Source organism: Myotis myotis, unplaced genomic scaffold (genome assembly GCF_014108235.1).
Source record: "Myotis myotis isolate mMyoMyo1 unplaced genomic scaffold, mMyoMyo1.p scaffold_m19_p_11, whole genome shotgun sequence".
NCBI lineage: Eukaryota > Metazoa > Chordata > Mammalia > Chiroptera > Vespertilionidae > Myotis > Myotis myotis.
In genome coordinates this window covers 39,080,687-39,105,016 of record NW_023416315.1, presented here as the reverse complement: position 1 = coordinate 39,105,016, position 24,330 = coordinate 39,080,687, and the positions used below count along the sequence as shown (strand labels likewise).

Below are 24,330 nucleotides of genomic sequence, written 5' to 3'. Positions count from 1 at the left end.
AGTATGAGGTGAACTAAAAAGTGCACAAATGATTAAAATATCATGCAGATACTTAAAGAAAATACAAAGAGAAAGAAAACTGACATTAATTGAGGACGTTTTAATACACCGGTGGCAGTCATATATGTCAACTCATATGTATTAACAACCCTTCCCATACTGCCAAGTAAACTCAGGGAGGACGGGTAACTTGCTCCGGGTCATTCAAGCTCGAAAGTCAGTGTACACCGGCTTTGTCCCCAAGCAAGCTCCCAAGCCTCGGCTCCTTCCATTGCTAAGGGGACCTCCAAGGAGGAAAGAGAGGGCTGTACGTTGTGATGTTACAGTTGCGTGGAGGGAACAGAGATCAGGAAAGTTATGCGGGGCGGAATGTGTGGTGAACCTTGAAGGACGAACGGGAGACTTGGGGGACGGACTTCCAGCTGAAGAAGTGATGAGCCCGCCAGGGAGGTTCGAGCACCAACCTAGGAGCCGGGAGGTCCCGCCGGGACACGTGCCCCGGCGGCAGGCCCCGCCCCCTCCTGGGGACTCGCCGGAGGCAGCGGTCAGTGATTCTCATCGTTGACTTTCTCTCTCTTCCTCTCGGAAATCAATAAAAAAATATTTTTTTAAAAAGAAGAAGTGATGAGAGCTGCTGGCTACTCCCAATTCTTCCAGTCGGGGAGTCAATCCAGGTTGAAAACTGAGGTCCCTCGGGTCCCTTCCTCCCACCCCTAATCTTTTCCTTTGGGGTTTCTCAGTGCCACCGATCTCACCGTTAGGCATCTGTTACTTTTATTACTATTATTTCCTCCCATTGTGTAGCGGTTTTCTCCCTTTTGACTGGGTTTACCGGGGTGATACTTGTACACTGTATTGTGTGTTCACCGTCCATCACCAGGCCTGTTATTTTTGTAACTTGAAAAATCTCCGTCTTAAAAGCGACCAGAGTCCCTGGGACACGGGGTGGGGTCCGCGGGCGCCCGGGACACACCCCCTCTCCCACCTCCGCAGCCCGGCCGACCCCGGGCGTTCGTCCGGGAAGGGGCTCGCCCCGCGCCTGTGGGGGCCGGTTCCAGGCCGGGCGGTGGTTGCCCCCGGGCGCCGAGCGGGGCCGCGGGCGCGGGGAGGGCGGGGCGGCGGGCGCACCTGCCGGCACCCGGGCGCGCGGAGGCTGCGCGGACCGACGTTCCTCCCCCCGCCCCGCCGTGTGTTTACGTGGAGACGAAGATGGCGGCGGCGGTGACGGCGCTGCCCGAGCGCCCGAGGGCCGCCAGCCTCTGAGCGCGGAGCCGTTCCACTCCGCCGGGGGGAGCGCTGCCGGCCTGGCTCCCGGGGCCGGCGTCGGAGGTGCCCCCTCCGCCTGAACCGACCTTTCCCTCCTCCCCCCGCCCTCTCTCTGCCTGCCCCCAGCCTTCTCCGCAGAGGCCATGGAGGACGAGGAGAGACAGAAGAAGCTGGAGTTGGGCAAAGCGAAGGTGAGAGCCGCAGGCTGCAGGGCCGCGGTGGGGGCGGTGGCTGGAGGGGAGGGAGGGGGCCTGGGGAGCGCTGCCCGCACCCCGGCGCGCTGCCGGGGCGGGGGATCAGGTCTGCCTCCCCCTCGCCTTGCTCTCCTGTTCCATGAAAACGCTGGCGGTGCACCCAGGAGATACTTCCGTGGGGACGGGGTGGGGTGGCTTCTTTCTCGGGATCCCCCAAGGACACCCCCCCTTGACTGTATTGCTATGCGCTGGTGTTTATTGCTTCTGGATCTCCAGCCTGTCGCGCTGGGGGGCAGTTTTCTGGGGAGCGCAGTCCTTGTGCTTTTCAAGTTGGGCTTTAGGGCTTTTCCTTCTTGGGTGCGGGATTTGCTCGCGGATCGTGACCTCTGCTTTCTTAGATGCCCGCTGGCCTCCTGGGCGTGGGACGGCCTGTGACAGCTGCCTCCTCGGGGGCCGGCCGAGGGTGCCACAAGTGCCAGCTGTGCACGGCGTGCAGGGCGCCCTCAGAAGCATGGCTGTGTGCGTGTGCGTGTGTGTGTGTGTGCGCGCGCGCGTGTGTGTTGGGAGTCTTTGTCATGGCATGCGCTTTTGTGTGGTGCGGAATGTTAGTGCGGTATGTACTGTGCATGGAACTTCTAGGGAGGGGAGGCTCCATAGCCTCAGCGACACCTATGTAATTCCTGCTCCAAATAAGTGAATTCTATGTCTTGGCGAGTCATTACGCATGTGTTTTAAAAAATACTGTAAAGCAGGCAACACAAAATTATACACGGGTTTTTTCACTGGGCTTCATGAAAAATTTGACATAGACAGTATACATTCAATAGCATTTTAAAAAATATCCATACTTGAGCCCTGGCCAGGTGGTTCAGTTGGAGCGTCCTCCCGTATACTAAACGGTTGTAGGTTCAATTCCCGGTCAGGGTGCATTGTAGGAGGCAACCCATCGATATTTCTCTTTCTCTTCCTTCTTCTCTCTCTCTCTCTAAAAATCAATAAAAATATATCCTTGGGTGACGATTTAAAAAATTACAGAGTTGAGCATATCTTTTGGCTGGCTTCAAAGACCCCCTTCCCTATAATGAAGTTATCTTTTATAGATTATATTATCTCATTTGAGATGATTGTTAGCAATCATTTGAGATGATTGGACCACAATTAAATTATAATCTGGTTAACTGCTTTTTCTCTCTTCTCCTTCCCTTCCTCCAAATAAAGTGACAAAGGAGGCGTGGTCTATTATTTCAGTAATCACTGAAGGCCCATACTGCAGAGATATAATAGTAGATGCTCAACACAGCTCTCTTAAATGAATGTGTATATGAACTAGCTTCATATTTCTAAAATATAGTTGGCTTTTTCACAAGCCCCTTCAGAGGTCAAAGCTTAAGTGCTTGTATATTACCAGGTGGATTATGTTACTTTAGGATCTATAAATGGAAGGAAAGGGGAATCAAGCCATCTTCAGAAGCCCTAAGTTGCTTACATTTCTTCAGCCTGAGGATCTGAGCAAGTTCTATGAACCCAAGAAAGTGGAGGTAAAGTGTGCACCTCCTTCCAAAAGCATTGACGTTTTAAGTAGACATTATGTTTGTTACCTCAGAATTTTTACTCCTTGCCCCCAGAAGTATCTTTTCTAAATATGTGTGAAGCAGTCCTACAAAACATACTTTCCTTTGGACAGCACATTTCCTAATAGAGGATTTATTTAAATTGCTTTGATTTGGCAAAAATGAATTCTAAGAGTTTCTTTGTATGTGTGTTCTTTGTCTTTTAAATTCTCCCTATGGGGTAAAAAAATCTCTTTAACATTCCCTTTTATTGTAGAAGATTATATTCCCCTATTGTTGAGGCCAATTTTTCCAGTCAGAAGTAAATCTGTGAGACTTAGAAAGCAAGGTATATTTGCTGGAGCATTAGCTATACCATATAAAAACACTAGAAACAAGCTTCAAAGACAATATGAGGGTAATTGTTTTCTAAACTATATTATATAAGTGTGATGGGATATTATGCAGCATTAAGATTGTGAAGACTGATAGGAACATGGAAAAGATAAAATAGCATCATTAAAAATCGTGTATACATTATTTCCTTTGTATAAATGTGCGCTTTTAGATTAGGATTTAAAAAGTTTAGATCGTAAATGTAAACTCATTTGGCAAACCTACGTTGAACTTCTCTTTTATAGAGGAAATATAGAGGTGGTGACAGTCTTTGTTCTCAAGTTGCTCACGGTTTAGTGGGCGAGACAGACACTGGGTAATAAATACAGTTAGTGGATTAGGATTAGTAGGATTTGAGGTGAATTTTTTCATTTGTTAACATGTTTAAATACTGCTACATTATTTTTAAGGCTTTTACAAAGAAGTCTCTTAATATTGATATTAATGCAGCCTAGCATAATGCCTATAGAATAATAGATGAATGAATGAATGAGCAGAATGAGTATGAGTTGTTAATGGGTGCTGCTTAAACAAAGCTTATCAGATATATTATGTTGAAGAACATGTTATACAGAACAAGAACGGAATAACTAGGTTCCCTAAGGGCCCTCACTTTAGTGTAGCCCTGGAACTGTAATTCTTATTTCTTTTGCTTAATGAATGAATGAGCAAAATGACTATGAGTTGTTAATGGGTGCTCTTTCACTAGCATGTTGTAATTTAATAACAGCAATCCAGAATTCTCCTAATTGGAAGTGTCTTATTGCTGGCATCAGAAATCACTTAAAATGATTATTTCCAAAATTTATTTAGATACTTAGTTTTCTAAATGTCTTGTTTATTTATTGGACTTAAATACTGTATTTGATAACCTGGTTTTACAAACCACAACTTTTAAATTTTTTCTTGGTGTTTGATACGCTTTTTACTGATCATTTTTCTTTCTGTATGTAGATCTGATAAATAATAATTTTTAAATGACTTGTCATGTGTACAGTATAATATATTTTATAAAATGTTTTATACCAACCAAAGTCTGTAATGATAATAAATTTTTATATATGTAGTCATTAAAATATTTCTGCAAAGACTTTTTGAGTTGGGAAAATGCCCACAGATAATGCAAGGTTAATAAAAATGTTACCAAAAATATATATTTCCATTTTTATATGTGAAGAAATCTGGGGGGAAAATCCACCAAGATGTAAATGATTGTTATCTCTGGGTGATGGGCTATTGGAAATTTAAATTTTCTGTACACTTCTAGCATTTCCAAATTCTGTACAATATATTTCTTTTATGATCAGTAAAAAAATGTTTAAATATCATTTCTAAAAACACAAAGCTTATCAGATATACTGTGTTGAAGAACATGTTATACAGAACAAGAAAATGAGGCACAGAATAACAAGGTTTCCTAAGGCCCTCACTTTAGTGCAGTCCTGGAACTGTAATTCTTATTTCTTCTTCTTTTTTTATATCCTCACTAGAGGCCCAATGCACGAAAATTCATGCAAGAGTAGACCTTCCTTCCCCCAGCTGCCACCACAGGCTTCCCGACCACCCGCAGGCACCTGGGACTGGGCTGGCTTCCCTCTGGCCCAGCTTGGTCAGGAAGGACGTCTGGTCTAATTAGCATATTACCCTTTTATTATCATAGATACCCAAAGATATGTTTATTGAGAGGAAGATGAGGAGGGGTGTTGAGGGGAGAGACAGACATTGATTGGTAGCCTCCCATATGCTTCCTGACCAGGTATCTAACCCAAAACCTAGGTATGTGCCCTGACCAGGAGTCAAACCCACAAACTTTTTGGTGTTACAGGACAATGCTTCAACCAACTGAGCCACCTGGTGGCAGCTATTAATCTTAATTCATTGTTGCTTGTATTATATAGTTGGGATTCTGTACTATTAGATATATATAGATATTTCTGGTTTTGTAGTTTTTACCAATTTTCCTTGCTGCCAGTTCTCATTGCTATGGACATGCTCATCCTGCCTTATTCCTCATCTGCTTCTGCCCCAACGTGCTATTTTAGATTTGCTGTAACTAGAGAACCCAGTAACTGAGTTAGATGAAATGGTTTGTAGAAATCAAGGGCCAATGGAGCCTGGTGAATAGGCCGTTTATGACAGTTTAATTTTTCTGTTACTTGTTGGCTTTTTTATTTGCTGTTAGGCCGTCAGTTACTTCCTCAGTGTTAATGTTGCAAGCCTCACCCAGGGAGATGTGAGACATTACTGCATTGTTAAGTAAATATTTTCAGAGCTGGGCTCACCCCATTTACAAGGTGCTGACAGGGACAGCGTGACACATGCTATCCTTGTGTTGAACCAAACTATTCTAACTCCACTTTAAATGATTTCATTTTTTTTCCAAGTAAAATTATTTGCAATATTACATAAAGAAAGTATTGTAATATTAGCGAACAAAATTAGAGGATAGTGTGTATTTAGTATAAAATTATTACTCCTGTAAATTCACATTAGGTATAATTTTTAATATTTTGTTTATAGTTTTTAATATTCTAATGTAGCAAAATTCTGTAAAACCAGAGTTGTGCACCATTCAGCATTTATATAATTGGCATTATGTGATGAATAATTTTTTAAACTGTATTTTTATTGATTTCAGAGAGGAAGGGAGAGGGAGATAGAAACATCAATGATGAAGGAGAATCATTGATCAGCTGCCTCCCACACACCCCTTACTGGGGATCGAACCCACAACCCAGGCATGTGCCCTTGACCAGAATTGAACCCAGGACCCTACAGTCCGCAAGCCAAAGCTCTATCCAGTGATTCAAACCAGCTAGGGCTTGATGGATAATAATTAAAATTTTGCCTATTACATTTAATAAGTAGTAACTATATGATATTTATTTGTTTAATGAGCATTTTCAGTTTGATAATGGTGCCAATTTTATGCAAAAAGAACAGTCGTCATTACAAGCTGTTTATTAGAATATTAGTGACATGACTTTTCAATAACTGATAGACAAAGTTACTTATGGTGTAAAATTGTTCTTTGCCTATCAGATACACTGTTCCACTACTACTACGAAAGTTGTTCATTACCTGTTTCTTTTAAACTTTCTTTTTTTAACCCTCATCTGAGGTTTCCATTGATTTTTAGAGAGAGTGTGTGTGGAAGGGAGGGAAGAAAGGAAGGAGGGGTGGGAGGAAGGGAGGGAGGGAGGAAGGAGGGGGGAGAGAGAGAGAGAGAGAGAGAGAAGACACATCAATTGTTTGCCTCCTGCATGTGTCCCAACCAGGGCTGTGGATCGAACCTGCAACCCAGGTGTGTGCCCTTAACTGGGAATCAAATCTGTGACCCTTCTGTTGGAGGGCTGTTGCTCTAACCACTGAGAACACCAGCCAGGGCTAGCTTTTTTATTTTTGTACTATAGGCCTGATGCACAAAATTCATGCAAGAGTAGGCCTTTCTTCCTTCCGGCTGCTGGCACACGTGAACCAGGTTTCCCTTGCAGAGGGAGGCCCTGCCCACCCACCACAGCCCGCCGGTTGGTGGCCTGGGCCTCCCTCTTTGGGGCGATCATGGAGCCCCCTGATTGATCACCCTGCTCGCCAGTGGCCTGGACCTCCCTCTACGGGGTGATCATGGGGTGATGGCTGGGCCCCCGACCAATTGCATCGCACTCACTTTGGCTGGCCTGGTGCCAGTGGGTGTCATAGCATGGTCCCGGATGATCATCCGGATGGTCATTCCACTGTTCGGCCATTCGGTCAATTTGCATATTACCCTTTTATTATATAGGATGTGACATAGCTTACGTAACTTTCATAGTGGATACAGCAGTTTGATACTTTCATCAACACTTATTACAACAATGGTGCATTGTCTGCGACTTAAAAACTAATTTGTGACTGTTAGGCTTTGTTGGGGGAAAAAAACCCATGACTTTTAAATTATAAGTTTTAAGAGAGATAATATGAAAGAAAGAGTAAGCATAACAAGTTTCTTGAAGTGTATAGTATCGAAGAAAGGTTTCTAAGGCAAATCCAAAGTTGGCAAGAACAGAGATAGGGAAGTGATTGGGTAAAAGAGCCATAAAATTCAATGAAGAGAGACTTAGCAAGGAGGTCTATTATGTCCTATTCATGAAACTCAAAATTGAATGAATACATGGAAAAGAGGAAATGAAAAGATTGGCTATATCTAAGTGACTGGACTATAACAAAATTAGGGCAAAAAGTATTTTTAAACAAAAACACCTCTTATTTTTATACTAGAGGCCCAGTGCACAAAATTGTGCGTGGATAGGGTCCCTAGGCCTAGCGTGCAATCAGGGCCATCTTCCGTCCGCTTGCCAGTCCCCAGTCCCATCCCGCCGCCGCCCACCCCTGTTCCCTGTGGTTCCCTGTTCGCCATGATCGGAGCCTGTAGGCCAGGGGGAGGGACCAAGAGGTCTGCCACCTGGTTGCCAGTCCCCAGTCCTGCTCCGCCACCACACACCCCGGTTCCTCCGTGGTTCCCCGTTGGCTAGCCAGTGATTGGAGCCTGTGGGCTGGGCGAAGGGACTAATGCACCTCATAGTGACTGGTCGATTGGTCATTCTGGTGGTTATGCCATATGGTCACTGGCCTTTTATTATATAGGATATAAAGTTTTTGTAATAAGAGCTAAACTATGACTGCAGAATATTTATCTATTATAGACTACTGATTATTGAAATATAAGTGAATTTCTTCTAATGTGGAAGCTAGAAAAAGTTCTCATAATAAATTAAGTGATAAATTATAAGGAAAGCTAAATTTCTCAATAAGATTCTACTGAAATTAAAATAAGGCATCTTTCATTGGTAAGCATTTCTTTAAACAGTTAATCACCTGCTGAATTTACCTTCCAAATATTTCTTGATTTATCCCCACTTCTGTTCCTACCTCATTGTCTCTCACTTGGAAAATGAAAAGGATGAGAGTGGAAGAAAGAACAATATGAGTTTGATGATAGTAGCTGTCAGTTTTTGAGTACTTTCTAATGCTAGACATTGTGTTAAGGGTTTTACATTTATTATCTCATTTAATCCATATAATTATTCTAAGAGCTATGGCTACTGTTGCTATTCCTATTTGTAGTTTCTATTCCTAGAAAAATACAATCTTCCAAATTCAATCAGGAAGAATCAAAAAACCTGAATAGGCCAATAACTACCGATCAAATTAAAGCAGTAATCAAAAAACTTCCAGCAAACAAAAACCATGGTTCAGATGGCTTCACAGGGGAGTTTTACCAAACATTCAAAGAAGAACTAAAACCTGTCCTCCTCAGACTTCAAAAAAATTTAAGAGGAAGGCACATTTCCAAGCTCTTCCTATGAAGCCAGCATTACCCTAATCCCAAAACCAGATAAACACACTACAAAGAAAGAGAATTACAGGCCAATATCCCTGATGAACATAGATGCTAAAATCCTCAACAAAATTCTAGCAAATCTGATCCAGCATTACATTAGAAAGGTCATCAACCATGACCAAGTGGGATTTATTCTGAGGATGCAATGCTGGTACAATATCTGCAAATTAATAAACGCTATACATCACATAAACAAATTGAGAGACAAAAATCACATAATCATATCAATTGATGCAGAAAAAGCATTAGACAAAATCCAACACCCTTTCTTGATAAAAACTCTCAGCAAAGTGGGAATAGAGCCTATAGCCAACATCATACTCAATGGGCAAAAACTAAAACCATTTCCCCTGAGAACAGGAACAAGAAAATGAACAAGCGCTTTCACCACTCCTGTTCGACATAGTACTAGAAGTGCTAGCCATAGCAATCAGACAAGAAAAAATAAAAGGCATCCAAATTGTAAAAGAAGAAGTAAAACTGTCATTATTTGCAGATGACATGATATTGTACATAGAAAACCCTAAATACTCCATCATAAAGCTACTAGACTTAAATGAATTCGGCAATGTAGCAGGATACAAAATTAACACCCAGAAATCTATGGCTTTTTTATATACCGATAATGAACTCACAGAAAGAGAAACTAAAAAAAAAAAAAAAAATCCCATTTACCATAGCAACAAAAAAATTAAGATACCTAGGAATAAACTTAACTAAGGAGGTAAAAGACCAGTACTTGGGAAACTACAGAATGTTGAAAAAAGAGATAAAGGAAGACATAAACAAATGGGAGAATATACTGTGTTAATGAATTGATAGAATCAACATCATTAAAATGTCCATACTACTCAGAGCAATCTATAGATTCAATGCAATCCCCATTAAAATACCAACAGCATATTTCACAGACCGTAGGACAAACTCCAAAAATTCATCTGGAATAAAAAAAGACCCCCCAATAGCAACAGAAATCCTGAGAAAGAAGAACAGAGTTGGAGGGATCACAATACCATATATCAAGCTATGTTACAAAACCACTGTTCTCAAAACGGCCTGGTACTGGCACAAGAACGGACATATTGACTAATGAAACAGAACAGAGAACCCAGAAATTGACCCAGGCCATTATGCTCAATTAATATTTGACAAAGGAGGCAAGAGCATACAGTGGAGTCAGGACAGTCTCTTCAATACATGGTGTTGGGAAAGTAGGACAGATACATGCAAAAAAATGAAAGTAGATCACCAACTTACACCATACACAAAAATAAACTCCAAATGGATAAAGGACTTAAATGTAAGATGAGAAACCATAAAAATCCTAGAAGAATCCATAAGCAGCAAAGTGTCAGACATATGTGGTAGCAATATCTTTACTAATACAGCTCCTAGGGCAGTGGACACTAAGGAGAAAATAAACAAATGGAACTACATCAAAATAAAAAGCTTCTGCACAGCAAAAGAAACCATCAACAAAACAACAAGAGAGCCCACTGCATGGGAAAACATTTGCCAATGTTATCTCTGATAAGGGTTTAATCTCCAAAATTTATAGGGAAGTCATACAACTTAACAAAAGGAAGATAAACAACCCAATCAAAAAATGGGCAAAGGACCTAAATAGACACTTTTCGAAAGTGGACATACAGAAGGCCAAGAGACATATGAAAACATGCTCAAAGTCACTAATCATCTGAGAGATGCAAATCAAAACAACAGTGAGTTACCATCTCACACCTGTCAGAATGGCTATAATCAAATCAGTAAATGACAAGTGCTGGAGAGGATGCGGAGAAAAAGGAACACTCGTGCACTGCTGGTGGGAATGCAGACTGGTGCAGCCACTGTGGAAAACAGTATGGAATTTCCTCAAAAAATTAAAAGTGGAACTCCCATGTGACCCAGTAATCACACTTCTAGGAATATATTCCAAGAAATTGGAAACACCAATCAGAAAGGATATATGCACCCCTATGTTCATAGCAGCACAATTTACCATAGCTAAGATTTGGAAACGGCCTAAGTGCCCATCAACAGATAAGTGGATTAAAAACAGTGGTACATCTACACAATGGAATACAACACTGCTGTAAAAAAGAAAGAACTCTTACCATTTGCAACAGCATGATTGGACCTGGAGAGCATTATGCTAAGTGAAATAAGCCAGTCAGAGAAAGATAAATATCACATGATCTCACCCATTTGTGGAATATAATTAACAACATAAACTAATGAACAAAAATAGATCCAGAGACACGGAGCATCGAACAGACTGTCAAACCTCAGAGGGAAGGCAGGGAAGGGTGAGGGGGGCGTGTAAGAGATCAACCAAAGGACTTGTATGCGTGCATATAAGCATAACCAATTGACACAGACAGTAGGGGGGTGAGGGCATGTGCTGGGTGGTGGGAGTGGCTGGGGAGAGGTTAAGGAGGGGAAAAAGGAGACATGCAATCTATATTATGAAAGGCCCGTGGCTGTAATGCTGTGACACCGTCACGACCAAACGACCAGTCACCATGAGGTGCATTGAGCACCTCTCAGTCCCTCCTCCCAACCCCACACCCCCCACCACCGCCTGTGATCAACAGCTCTCACAGCAGGTGAGGCGGGGTAAGAGCTACTAGTGCGGAGAGCTATGAGTGAGAATCATAGATTGGCTGCCTCCTGCATATCCCCTACTGGGGACCAAGTCCACAACCCAGGCATGTGCCCTTGACCAGAATGGAACCTGGGACCCTTCAGTCCGCAGGCTGACGCTCTATCCACTGAGCCAAACCAGTTAGGGCATCATCTTATTTTTTTTTTTTTAAAGAAGCTATGCAGGTATTCTGAAGTTCTAAGGAATAATGCCTAAAATTATTGCTTAGTGGTGTCTCTTTTCTATAAAAAATAAATTACTGCCTTTTTTTTTTACTATGTGCAGGCACTGTTCTAGACTTAGAGTGTTAATTAAAAACCCCTTCCCTCCTGGAGCTTACCTTGTAGGTATTTCTTCTGAAATAATAATTTGACTCCATGTAATTAGTAATATGAGCCTAAAACAATATTTTTATAATTTTATATACTTAGAAGTGATATGTTCTGAATACTACAATGTAATCTTTCCACTTTTTGTTTTATATCTTTTTTTATTTGGGATCATTTTGTAATAGACACTGCTTATTGAGTTGTTTTTTCAAGCAAGTTATTTTAAATGTAGAATTCTAGTTTTTCTCTTTTATAATAAGTGGAAGTAGGGAGAGAAGAAAAGAAAGGGAACAATTGGAAAAAATTCTCAAAAAAACACACAAAAAACTCTTACATCTGGGAAGAAATCTTAAAAGATCCTCGAATCTACCTCTTCACTGTACAATTGAAGAAACAGTTCTGCTGTGGCTAAGTGGCTTGTCCATTGTCACTTAGCAACCTTATTAGGGTCTCTGTAGACAGAACAGTTAATTACTTTATTAAATGAAATCCATATTCTTTTTGAAACATTAATTCAACAAATATTTATGTCTACTATGTGCCAGACAATGAACTATGTTAAAATATGTAAAATTAAGTTAATTCCTGAGACTGCAGAATCTGTTTTCTTCTTACACGTGGGGTTCCAAAACTTTTATTTAAGAAAAAAGTCTGCATTGAATGAGATTATAGAATATAAATAGGACAGATGGCGCAGTAATGTAAAGTGCTGTGGTTTTTACCATATCTGATTTCCTTGGTCTATTTGGCACTGTTACTTTCCAACAGTTTGTATCTTTGATGTTGTTAGAAAATATGCTTCAGAGCACAAAATATTGCTTTTGTATTCTTTGCTTGTAGTTGCCCTACTTCACTCTACATACAAATTGTCTTTGGGTCAACTGTTGTAATCTTTTGTTTTCATAGTTAGGCCCCTGGAGTTTTGCTGTAATCGTTTGTACAGCATTCTTGGGAATATTACAAAAGTTTAAAGGCAGCCCTTGACAAGTACAAATAATCACCATAATTAGAATTAATTAGGATATTTTAAATTTTCTGCAGCAGAAGCATAGAAAATAGCTCTACTTTTAGCAATTTTTGAAAACTGGAGAGACTAGATAATATTTTAAAAACATATTGTAATATTCTCTTTGGGAGGGTATGTGTGTTTTCCCCCTATCTTGTCAAAAAAGTATTGGTTTGGTGATTTCATTTGTTTGTGTCTTTAACTTTAGTGTTCTAGGATATGAAGTATAATGACAAATGAAGGAAAAGAGAGCTCAGAATGCATGGCATACATATTGATATCATGGAAGAATCCTGAATTTGGAGTCAGATATTATTCTATTCTATTTTGCCTGTTACTTATTATAATCTTGGTCTTCAATTCTCAGCTTCCACATTCTTTCTCAATACTTCCTGACCTCTCCCCATATCCTTTTCCAAATTAAGTCTGTTGTATCTTTTCTTTATACCTTATACTCTTTCTTCGAAGCACATTTATCTCTTGAAATGATATATTTCTGTATTTATCTATATTTGTTTAATTCGTTCTTTCTAACTTAATTACAGTTCAAAGGAATAGGTTTTGTATCTGATTCATCACTACTTGCTCTGCCTTTAGCACTGGGCTGAATACATGATAGGTAGTAAATATTTGCTAAATAAATGAACTGCTATTAATACTGCCGTTTGCCAAGTAATTTCCTTCACAGATATAAAACTCTACAACCATACCTCTTACAGAAAGCCATCTTTGAGAAAATTAGTACAAGAGGCTTCCATACCACCTTCTTAGAAATATATAGAGGACTGTTTGGTTTATAAAATTGTACACTTTTATCTTACTTGTTTCTCACAATTCAGTGAAGTAATAGGCTGACCTAGACTAAAACATCCTACTGTTAGGGCCATATGTTTTAATTCATGTCTAGCAGAGTGCCTGGCACGTAGTAAACACTCAAGAAACACAACAACCCTGACTGGGTTGCTCAGTAGGTTGGAGCATCATCCTGTATACCAAAAGGTTATGGGTTCAATTCCTGGTCGGGGCACATACCTAGGTTTTGGATTCCATCCCCTGTCAGAGCACGTACAGGAGGCAACTGATATATGTTTCTCTCTCACATTGATATTTCTCTCTCTCTGCCTCTTCCTCTTCCTCTTCTTCTTCCTCTCTCTCTAAAATCAATAAACATCTCCTCTAGTGAGGATTTTTTTTTATTTTTTATTTTTTTTTTTTTTTTTATTTTATTTTTATTGCTTAAAGTATTACAAAGGGTATTACATATGTGTCCATTTTATCCCCCCGCCCTAGACAGTCCCCTAGCCTCCCCTATCCCCCAATGTCTTATGTAGGATTTTTTTTTAAAAACAAAGTTTTTTGATGTGCTCCTATCTAATAAAAGGGTAATATGCAAATTAACCGTCAGTCCGTCACAAAGATGGCGGTGCCCATAGCAACAAGATGGCGACACCCAGTCCTCTCAGCCCCACCGGAGTCCCCCAGTCCCAGGGGGGTGGCCGCTGAGAGCAGGCAGCGTGAGCGGCCTGGCAGAATGCTTGCTTCGTGGCCGCAGTGACGAGGCAAGCGTTCCACCCCGGCAGTGGAGGGCCTCTGGGCAGCGGGCACGGAGCAGCAGGCGGGGAGCGGGGGGAAATGTTTGCGTCTTCGCCCCGGCGACAAGGCAAGTGTTCCGTGCCCAGCCGCGGATGGGCCTCTGGGCCACAGAGAGCCTCTGGGCAGCGGGTGCCGAGTGGCCAGGCCCCGCAGAGAGCTACTGGCACATGGATTCGTGCACAGGGCTACTGGTATTATTATAAAAACTTGGCATGTTTTATACAGTATTTTAAAGAAGTACTGTATATGAGAGTGATCATTTATAAAGCTATAAATACTGAGTTTAAGGAATACATTTTCACTTATTTATATTTAGTTGTTTATTCACATTCTAGTCAGGATATTTGCTTGAGATCTGAATCAGTTTTGAAATATAAGTGTATGTGGACATAATATCTTTCTAGTAAATCTTGCAACTATTTTTCTTCCAACATATGTTAATATTTTTATCATTGGCTTTCAAATGACAAACACAGATGGCTATAGTATGAATTTCTGGCCTGTTTTAGACTAAATGTTTTTCCAATAATTTAAAGTGTATCATTTCAGTATAAAATGATTAGCTGATTGAGTAGTTTCTGATATTTCCTTTGTGTTTGCTTGCCATCCTTTAGATTTATAATAAAAATAGTTTAGATAGCTTTAAGAAATCAGTGATATGATCTTGTTCCCTCTCTGCCTCTTTTTTTTTTTTTTTGGCCTAAAATCCTTTTATTAAAAGTAAAAAAGTTTCATTATTAGTTTTAGTTTATTTTAGTTGGAGCATTTAATCATAGAGGAGGCATTATCATCAAGCGGTGTCAGTTTTAGTATGTCCCTAAACATCTTTGTGTCTCAGTTTTTTTTCTTTTAATCTTTATTGTTGAAAATATTACATAGGTCCTCCTTTTCCCCCCTTTAACCTCTCTTTTATAAAACAGAATTCTTGGTAAAAAGCTATTTTGAGCATTATTTTTGAGAATTTTGTCTTGTTTTGGGGGGGGAGGAGTGGTTGGGGCCTATTGGAAGAGAGAGATTATGGTGAGAGGGATTATTTTGTGTTTTAATTCATGTAATTACTATTTTTAATTCTGAGACCATGGAACTTTTTTATATAATAGAATTCGATATGCCTACTATGTCATCTTAATTCTTAGTACTTAAAATGATTACTTAATAGTAAAAGATAAGTTATTCATTTTTCACTCAACATGTATTTATGAAATACTGTTCTAGCCTTTGAAAATATAGCAGTGAACAAAAGTTCTTATCCTCATGGATTTTGCCTTCTGGTTAATTTTTCTGAAAAAATATTATTACTTCATATAATCAGTGGCAGGTCTGAAACAATGTCTTGGTAATTTTATGCACTTAGACATAATTCATTCTGAACACTATAATAGAACCATTATACTTTTTATTCCATATCTATAACTTTTTCACTTGGGTTCATTTCGTAATGGATACTATTGTTTCAGACAGAGTATGTTTTAAAATATTTTTTATTGATTTCTAGAAAGAAAGAAAGGGAGAGGGAAGGAGAGACACATTGATGTGAGAGGGAAACATCCATCTGCTGCTTCTTGCATGCCCTGTACTGGGGACTGAGCCTGCAACCCGGGCATGTACCTTCACCAGGAATCAAACTGGCAACCTTTCCATGCAAGGGACAACGCCCAATGAACTGAGCCACACTGGCCAGGGCCAGATATTTTTTTACATTAAACTTTTTATAATGCAGTTTTAGTTTTCTTCTTGGTTATATGTTTGTACATATAAGTAAATATTAAATATAAATTACATATACACTAGTGGCCAGTACACAAATTCGTGCACATTGAAAGGAAATTAATTAGAAGAAATATTTTAATATCATATTCACCCTTTCTCTATAATAGAAGTGTCAACCAAATTCATGATCGATCGACAATAACAGATGGAAACACACGCAAATACCTGTGTGCGATTGGCGCCAGCAAGAGCTTTATGTGTGTCGCACATGCGTGAGTCAGCTTAGCCTTTTATAGATATGGATATATGTAATTTAACAGAGTTGAAGTTTTAAACAGAATCTTCATCTTTGTCCTGCTATCATCTGCTATCTGAATATATTTTCTAACACAGATAACTTGGGCTTTCAAGAGGCTTTTGAAATTGAGCACAAATATTAAGAATGTCATTATTACCCGGCCAATGTGGCCCAGTGGTTGAGCATCGGCCTATGAACCAGGAGGTCACAGTTTGATTCCCAGTCAGGGCACATGCCCAGTCTGAGACTAGATCCCCAGTGTGGGGCAGCTGATCAGTGATTCTCTCTCATCGTTGATGTTTCTGTTCCCTCTACTTTCCTCTCAGAAATCAATTAAAATATATATTTTTAGAAAGAATTTCATTAATATTTTTCTTGATTTTGCATTCTGTCTGAGAGATCTTTTAAAAAATGATGTGCCTGGATTTTGGGTTCTGTTTATAGATAATACATAATGGTGTTTCAGTTGGTTTATTTTTAAGAATGAATCTGCTATCCTCAAAGTAGTAAATGCATTCCTGCAGCTTAATAATGTACAAATAGAGGCAACTGGTGTTGCATCTGTTCCTTAAGCAGACATGAAGTAGAATAACTGGCTAGTTGCTAAATAGCTGGGGGAGGGGAGATTAAATGTGATATATTTTTTATATTCTACAAGGTCCGTTTTTAAATAGTTCTGAGTTATGAATTAGACTTTCTTATTAATATTATATACTTTTCTTCATCTACAGTAGAGAAAATAAGGATACAATATGCTGTGTGTTATTCTATAGGTTCTTGTATTGGTCACATATTTTGATAGTTAATGATATCAACATCATTATTAAGATTGCTTTAATACCTTATGAGAAATTTAATGGTCATCTTTGTAATTAGTCTAATTAATAGTTATGTTACTAATTTACTGGTAGTATATTTCTTCTTTTTAAGGCACCAGGGGCTTACACTTGTTCTTATGTTTTTGTTTCTCTTCTCTAGAATGATCAAGAGCTCAAATTCAGTTTAGGAATCAGTGGTTAGTAATTGCTTCATTAAATTTAGAAAATTTATTACATAAAAAAGAGATTTTTGAATGAATATAAGGAAAAGTACCTGTAATCTCAAGTCCAGATATATACCAGAGTTATTATGGTTATATTCTTTCAGAATTTGCCTATGCCTATGTATGTTATTAAAATTCAAGCTAGTTAGAATGAATTGATGAAAGCTGTAAGCCTGAAGCCTGCTTGTCTTTGTTAAAAAAGATGCACATAATTTTCCTTTTATTAAGGAAAAGAATACATTGCAATATTATTTTATAACTACTACTGTGTCATAAACATCTTTATTATGAATAATGGGTTATATTAATATTATTTTAATTGAGTTAATTCAGTGTTACATACAATAATAGTACATACTTCTGATTTTAGGTGGTGACAGATATTTTAGATGATATCCTAATCCGGTATTAAATGACACGGGATAGTATTAGAAGAAAGTTACCACCTTTCTAGATTTAAGTACATCTGCTAATGGCAAACCAAAAGTCTATTTGATGCTCATATATCCTTTATACCCTTCTCACACTTGCCTGTTTCTTTTATAAACTTCAGCAGTAATATTTAACTAAAACTTTTAATAGTGTCGCTTTATTTTTCAGTATTTTTATTTCTGCTTACTATTTTGTTAAATCACAAATGATACTGGCTATTAATTTATATCAGGGGTAGAAAATCTCCTTATAAAATAAATTTAAATAAGAAAAGCATATAAGTTAAAACATATTAAGTAAATGATAAGTATAAGTGGCACTAGGACATGGCATAAATTCTGATGATTAAGTGGTGAGAAGTACTTTTGTTTGATATTAAAATTATTTCTAATTTTCCCCCATTATAAACAAGGCTGCAGTGATCATTTGTATAGCTAAATCTTTTTGCATGGACTAATTATAGTAGTATAAATTAGTAAAAGTCCCAGAAATTCCACAAAGCAAATTTATCTAGAGCTCTTATATTTTCATACTAGAGGCCCGGTGCGCAAAAATTTGTGCACTCGGGGGGAAGGGGGGGTCCCTCAGCTCGGCCTGTGCCCTCTCGCAGTCTGGGACCCCTCGGGAGATAATGACCTGCTGGCTTAGGTCTGCTCCCGGGTGGCAGAGGGCAGGCCCAATACCTAGGTGCAGCCCCTGGTCTGGTTAAGAGCAGGGCCGATTGGGGGGTTGGGGCACCACCCCCTGTCACACTCAAGGCAGGGTCGATGGGGAGGTTGTGGCGCGACCCCCTGTCACGCACAGAGCAGGGCCAATCCGGGGGTTGGGGCACTGTCCCCTGTCACACACAGAGCAGGACCCATCAGGGGGGTTGGGGCTACGTACCCTGTCATGCACAGAGCAGGGCCCATCAGGGGGTTGGGGAGCTCCCTCCTGTCACACACAGAGCAGGGCCCATCAGGGGGTTGAGGAGCTCCCCCCTCACACACAGAGCAGGGCGGATCAGGGGGTTGGGGCACCGCCCTCTATTACCCACAGAGCAGGGCCAATCAGGGGATTGGGGCACCGCCACTGTCACACTCAGGGCAGGGCTAATGGGGAGGTTATGGTTCTACCCCATCACACACAGAGCAGAGCCCGTGGGGGGGCGGGGGGGGGGGTTGGGGCACCGCCCTCTATCACCCACAGAGCAGGGCCGATCAGGGGGTTGGTGCGCCGCCACTCTCACACTCAGGGCAGGGCCGATGGGGAGGTTATGGCTCTACCCCGTCACACACAGAGCAGGGCCCGGGGGGGAGGGGGGGTTGGGGTGCCGCACCCTGTCACACACAGAGCAGGGCCGATCAGGGTGTTTGGGCGCTGCCCCCTGTCATGCTGATCCCGGTGCTGGGAGGCCTCTCGGCTCCGCTGATCCCGGTGCTGGGAGGCATATTACCCTTTTACTATATAGAATAGAGGCCTGGTGCATGGGTGGGTGCCGGCTGGTTTGCCCTGAAGGGTGTCCTGGATCAGGGTGGGGGTCCCCACTGGGGTGCCTGGCCAACCTGGGTGAGGGGATGATGGCTGTTTGCAGCTGGTCACACACCCTTCAGGGTGGGGGTCCCCACTGGGGTTCCTGGCCAGTCTGGGTGAGGGGCTGAGGGCTGTTTTCAGGCTGGGGGTGACTGAACTCCCAAACGCTCCTTTTTTCCTTTTTTTTTTTTTTTTTTTATTCTGGGCCAGCTTTAGCTTGATGCTTGGCTCCAGCTCTTAGGCCTCCCCTCCTGAAAGTAGGTTTCTGGCCTTTGCATACAATGTTGCGAATCTGCTGGCTGAAGTCCGGTGGTATTTGTTACAGTGTTTGAAACTGCAGGCTCAGAGGCCTGCAGCCGCAGGCGGGGAACGTTGGTTTCCTCCGTCACTGAAGCAAGCAAGCCTCATGTTAGTTTCAAGCTGCCTGGCTGCCGGCCGCCATCTTGGCTGACAGTTAATTTGCATATCTCGCTGATTAGCCAATGAACAGGGTAGCGGTCGTATGCCAATTACCATGTTTCTCTTTTATTAGTGTAGAGATAATCTCACATCCAGAGTTTACACTCTCACCAAGTGTTGAGTGAGAGTGCCTGTTTCCCTTATTCTGCCCAACTCTGGGCTAATATATATTTTTTTAGACTTGGAATTTTTAGTTCTGAATATTTAAAAAGCATTCATTCAGAAATACTAATTTCCTTGCAATTCAGTAGTTATTAATATATTAAAGACCAACAATTGTCCTTTATTTTATCATTTTAGTGAAGATTTAAAGAAAGTGACTCCAAAGCTGTTTTTCTCTTAGTGGTGATAAAGAAAAATCATCTTTAAGAGTAATGACAATCTCATTTTCTTTTCTTTCTTTCTTTCTTTCTTTTCTCTCTCTCTCTCTTTTTTTTTTTTTTTTTTTTTTTTTGTAGCTTGCCCAGTTTCGACAAAGGAAAGCTCAATGTGATGGGCAGAATCCTTCTAAGAAGAAAAAAAAGAAAAATACTTCAAGCAGTAAACTTGATGTATCAGCATACCATGCTTTGAATATTGAACAATCACAGAGTGATGAGATGTATATGAATAGTTCTCAGGGAGTAGGATCAGTCTTGACTCCTGAATCCACAGTAATGAAAACACTACACAGTGGAGAAATAATCAAACATAACCAGGTCTTCTCTGTTGAAGTAAGTATTCATCCAGATTTTTAAACATTAAAATTGTAAGTGGAAAGTTATTGTAATGACAACACTCATTAGCACCCTATGCAGTTTTTATGAGCTTTACTCAATAAACATTTATTAAGCACCTGTTATATACCAAGGATTGAGCACCAAGGTTACCAAGGTAAATATGACAGTTTTGTCCATTAGGAAAGTCAATCTAGTGGGGAGGGCAGATATAAAATAGGCCATGTACCCTGATTAGAGTTTTGCTAGCAAAAGTGTACATGGTACCCTAGAGTATCATGATTTGGAAGAATGCCTAAATCAGCCTTATGTGGTTATTTTGCTAGAGGCAAAGAAGTAGGGATGCCATCTCTGTGCCAGAGAGACTGCGTTCAAAAAGACATGAAACATTGTGATATGATTTGGAAACCATAAGTAGTTTAGTTTTAAATGGATCACAGTGATGGGGATGGGATGGTGGTTAATGATGAAAGGCAGGAGATTGCACCTACCCCATTGAAAGTGCTCAATGAATACTAATTTTCTCCCTTTCCTTAGTGATGTAATTTTCCAAAATATAGAAATGAGGGAGAAGTTAAGAGTGGTTTAGGATAGTGGATGGGATGGTGGAATTACCAGCTGAGACCAGGAGTAGAGAATTATGGGATGCTTAGGAGGAACAGTGTTAGGAAAGGGAGATTATTACAGTTTGGATTGGGCTTTGGCATATTTATGTAGAAACAGAAAGATCCAGTGGTTCTCAACCTTCTGGCCCTTTAAATACAGTTCCTCATGTTCTGACCCAACCATAAAATTATTTTCGTTGCTACTTCATAACTGTAATGTTGCTACTGTTATGAATCGTAATGTAAATATCTGATATGCAGGATGATCTTAGGCGACCCCTATGAAAGGGTTGTTCGACCGCCAAAGGGGTCGCGACTCACAGGTTGAGAACCGCTGATTTAGACATATAGGGATTTGAACTTTATTAATGAGGTCAGGAATGTCAGATTTGTTATTTATCATAAGAATGTATCTTTTTTAGTCTTTCCTACTTGGAGTTTGTTGAGCATCTTGGATGTGTAGATTAATGTTTTTCATTAATTTGGGAAGTTTTCAGCCATTATATCCTCAGATATTCTTTTTGCCCCTTTCCTCTCCTTCTGCATTTTCCATTATGCATATGTTAGTATGTGTTATATTGTTGCACAGATCTCTGATGCTCTGTTCATTTTTCTTATTTATTTTTTCTTTCTTTACTTCAAACTGGATAATTTCAGTTGAACTATTTTGCAATTTGCTGATTCTTTATTCTTCATCCTTAGATCTGCTGTTAAACCCCTGTGTTGAATTTTTCATTTCACTTATTTTTAACACCAGAATTTTTTTTTTAACTTATTTTAGAATACTCTCTCTTGATATTCTGTATTTGGCAAAACATTTTAATACTTTGCTTTAGTTTTTTAGACACTTTCTTCATTTATTTGACTATACTTGAAATACCTACTTTAAAGTCTTTGTTTATTAATCCAGTATCTGTGTTTCCTCAGAGACATTTTCTTTTCTTCTTTTTTAATATATTTTATTGATTTTTTTACAGAGAGGAAGGGAAAGGGATAGAGAGTCAGAAACATTGATGAGAGAGAAACATCGATCAGCCGCCTCCTGCACACCCCCTACTGGGGATGTGCCCGCAACCAAGGCATATGCCCCCGACCAGAATCGAACCCAGGACCCTTGAGTCTGCAGGCCGACGCCCTATCCACTGAGCCAAACCAATCAGGGCTCTTTTCTTTTTTTAAAAATATATTTTTATTGACTTCAGAGAGGAAGGGTGAGGAAGAAAGAGATAGAAACATCAATGATGAGAGAATCATTGATTAGCTGCCTCCTCCATGCCCCCTACTGGGGATTGAACCCATAACCCGGGCATGTGCCCTTGACCGGAATCGAACCTGGGACCTTTCAGTCTGCAGACCAACGTTCTACCAACTGAGCAAACCGGCTAGGGGCAGAGACACTTTCTACTGACTATTTTTCTTGTGTATGGGCCACACTTTCTTTCTTTCTTGTGTATCTTGAAATTTTATGTTGAAATTTGGACCTTTTAAATAATATAATAGGGCAGTTCTGGTGTTTGATTTGGTTTGAAGAAGTGTTCATTATGTTTTTCTGCATTTGGGTTCTTCACTAGTTTTAGAATTTCTGAGTGCAAAGTGTGTCTTCTTATCTTCAGCACCACTGTTTTTAGTACACAATATGCATAAGCAAGTGAACCATGGAGGGCTTCTGTCATGAAAATATTTTAAATTTAAAAGAGGGTCACATGAGTTAGGAATCACTGCTACAGAATTTTAGAATAGGGGTAGGACTTTTTCCTGTTCCTGGCATCAGTTACTATATCATAGAGGCGGTAGACCTAAAGTTGGTCTTGAATGATGAATAAAATATCCATAAGTAGATCAGAAAGGAGACAGTGATGGTTCATATTTGTTGATGAAGAGGTGAAATATCTGGGCCTTTTTTTCTCACTTGTAAAACGAGTTTCTTACTTGAGAGGGAGAAGAGTGAAAATTTAGGTTTTCTCCTTGACTCTTCCTTCTTAGGACAGTACTTCTCAGCTAAGGGCAGCTTAGAAAAATCACTGGCTTCATACCCAAATCCCAGGGATGTAAGGATGAAAGAATGTCTTTAACAGTGCTTTATAAGCTGCAAAGGTGTTAACAACAAAAGTTATTTTTCTTCAAGTTGTTATTACTTTTCTAGCATCAAGATTTAATGATTTTTCCTTTTGAAGAATTTGGACTTTTTTACTAACATATTAGGATCTTTAAATTTATTTTTTATTTTTTAAAAAAACATTTCTATTGATTCCAGAGATCAAGGGAGAGAGGGAGGGAGGGAGGGAGGGAGGGAGGGAGGGAGGAAGGAGGGAGGGAGGGAGGGAGGGAGAGAGAGAGAGAGAGAGAGAGAGAGAGAGAGAGAGAGAAAGAGAGAGAGAGAGAGAGAGAGAGAGAGAGAGAGAGAGAGAGAGAGAGAGAGAGAATATCAGTGATAGAGAATCATTGATCAGCCGCCTCCTGCATGCCCCTACTGGGGATCCAGCCACAACTGGGAATTGAACTGGGACCTCCTGGTTCAGATGTCAGTGCTCAATCAGTGAGCCATGCCGGCCAGGCTATTTTTTATTTTTTAATCCGTGTCCAAGGATACTCTTTCCATTGATTTTTTTTTTTTTTTTTTTTTTAAGAGAGAGAGAGAGCAGAAGGGAGGGAGGGAGAGGGGGAGAGAAAGAGAGACAGAGAGGGAGAAATATTCATTGGTTGCCTCCCACATTCACCTCGATGGGGGCCAGGAATCGAATCTGCAACCCAAGTATGTTCCCTAGACTGGTAATTGAACCCACAATCCTTCATTGTATCAACACATTAACCGCTGAGAAACATGGGCAGGACTTTTTTATTTAAAAGAGACACAAGCATTAGTGGGATGATATCTTAATTGGTGCCTTTGTCTTACAAATGATTCTTAGTGATACAAGACCTGGTGTGAAAGTACCTCTTAATACTTTTATATAAAGAAAAATGCCTAGTGCTAAATTTTAGATGTGTTATTTAGCCATTGTTAATCAGAGTGAAAATTTTAAACATCTGAATAATTTTTACAGTTTTTTAGTGATATTTTTATGTGCACCAATAGTAATAGGTTAATAAAATACAATATTTAGATGGTAAAGGGCCTTAATGTAATCAGTTTTCACTTTTGTTTTAGCCAGAAAGTGAAATTTCAACCACAGCCGAAGATTATAGTTCAGAGGTAAG

General features: G+C 40.2%; 1 protein-coding gene across 15 annotated transcripts in view; it reads left to right on the top strand.

Annotated features, from left to right (window-relative positions):
* Positions 1 to 1,165: 1,165 nt before the first annotated feature.
* Positions 1,166 to 24,330, top strand: part of AKAP9 (A-kinase anchoring protein 9) — a 126,966-nt gene continuing 103,801 nt past the window's right edge. For 10 of the 15 annotated variants that reach the window (XM_036328235.1, XM_036328238.1, XM_036328234.1 and 7 more), the window contains exons 1-3: positions 1,170 to 1,457; positions 20,270 to 20,524; positions 24,281 to 24,325. In XM_036328235.1, the coding sequence (XP_036184128.1) occupies positions 1,410 to 1,457; positions 20,270 to 20,524; positions 24,281 to 24,325 (348 nt within the window). In that variant the 5' untranslated portion in view covers positions 1,170 to 1,409. Of the gene's footprint in view, positions 1,458 to 20,269; positions 20,525 to 24,280; positions 24,326 to 24,330 lie in introns of those variants that run through there. The other 5 variants (XM_036328241.1, XM_036328240.1, XM_036328243.1 and 2 more) reach the window with 4 other exon arrangements.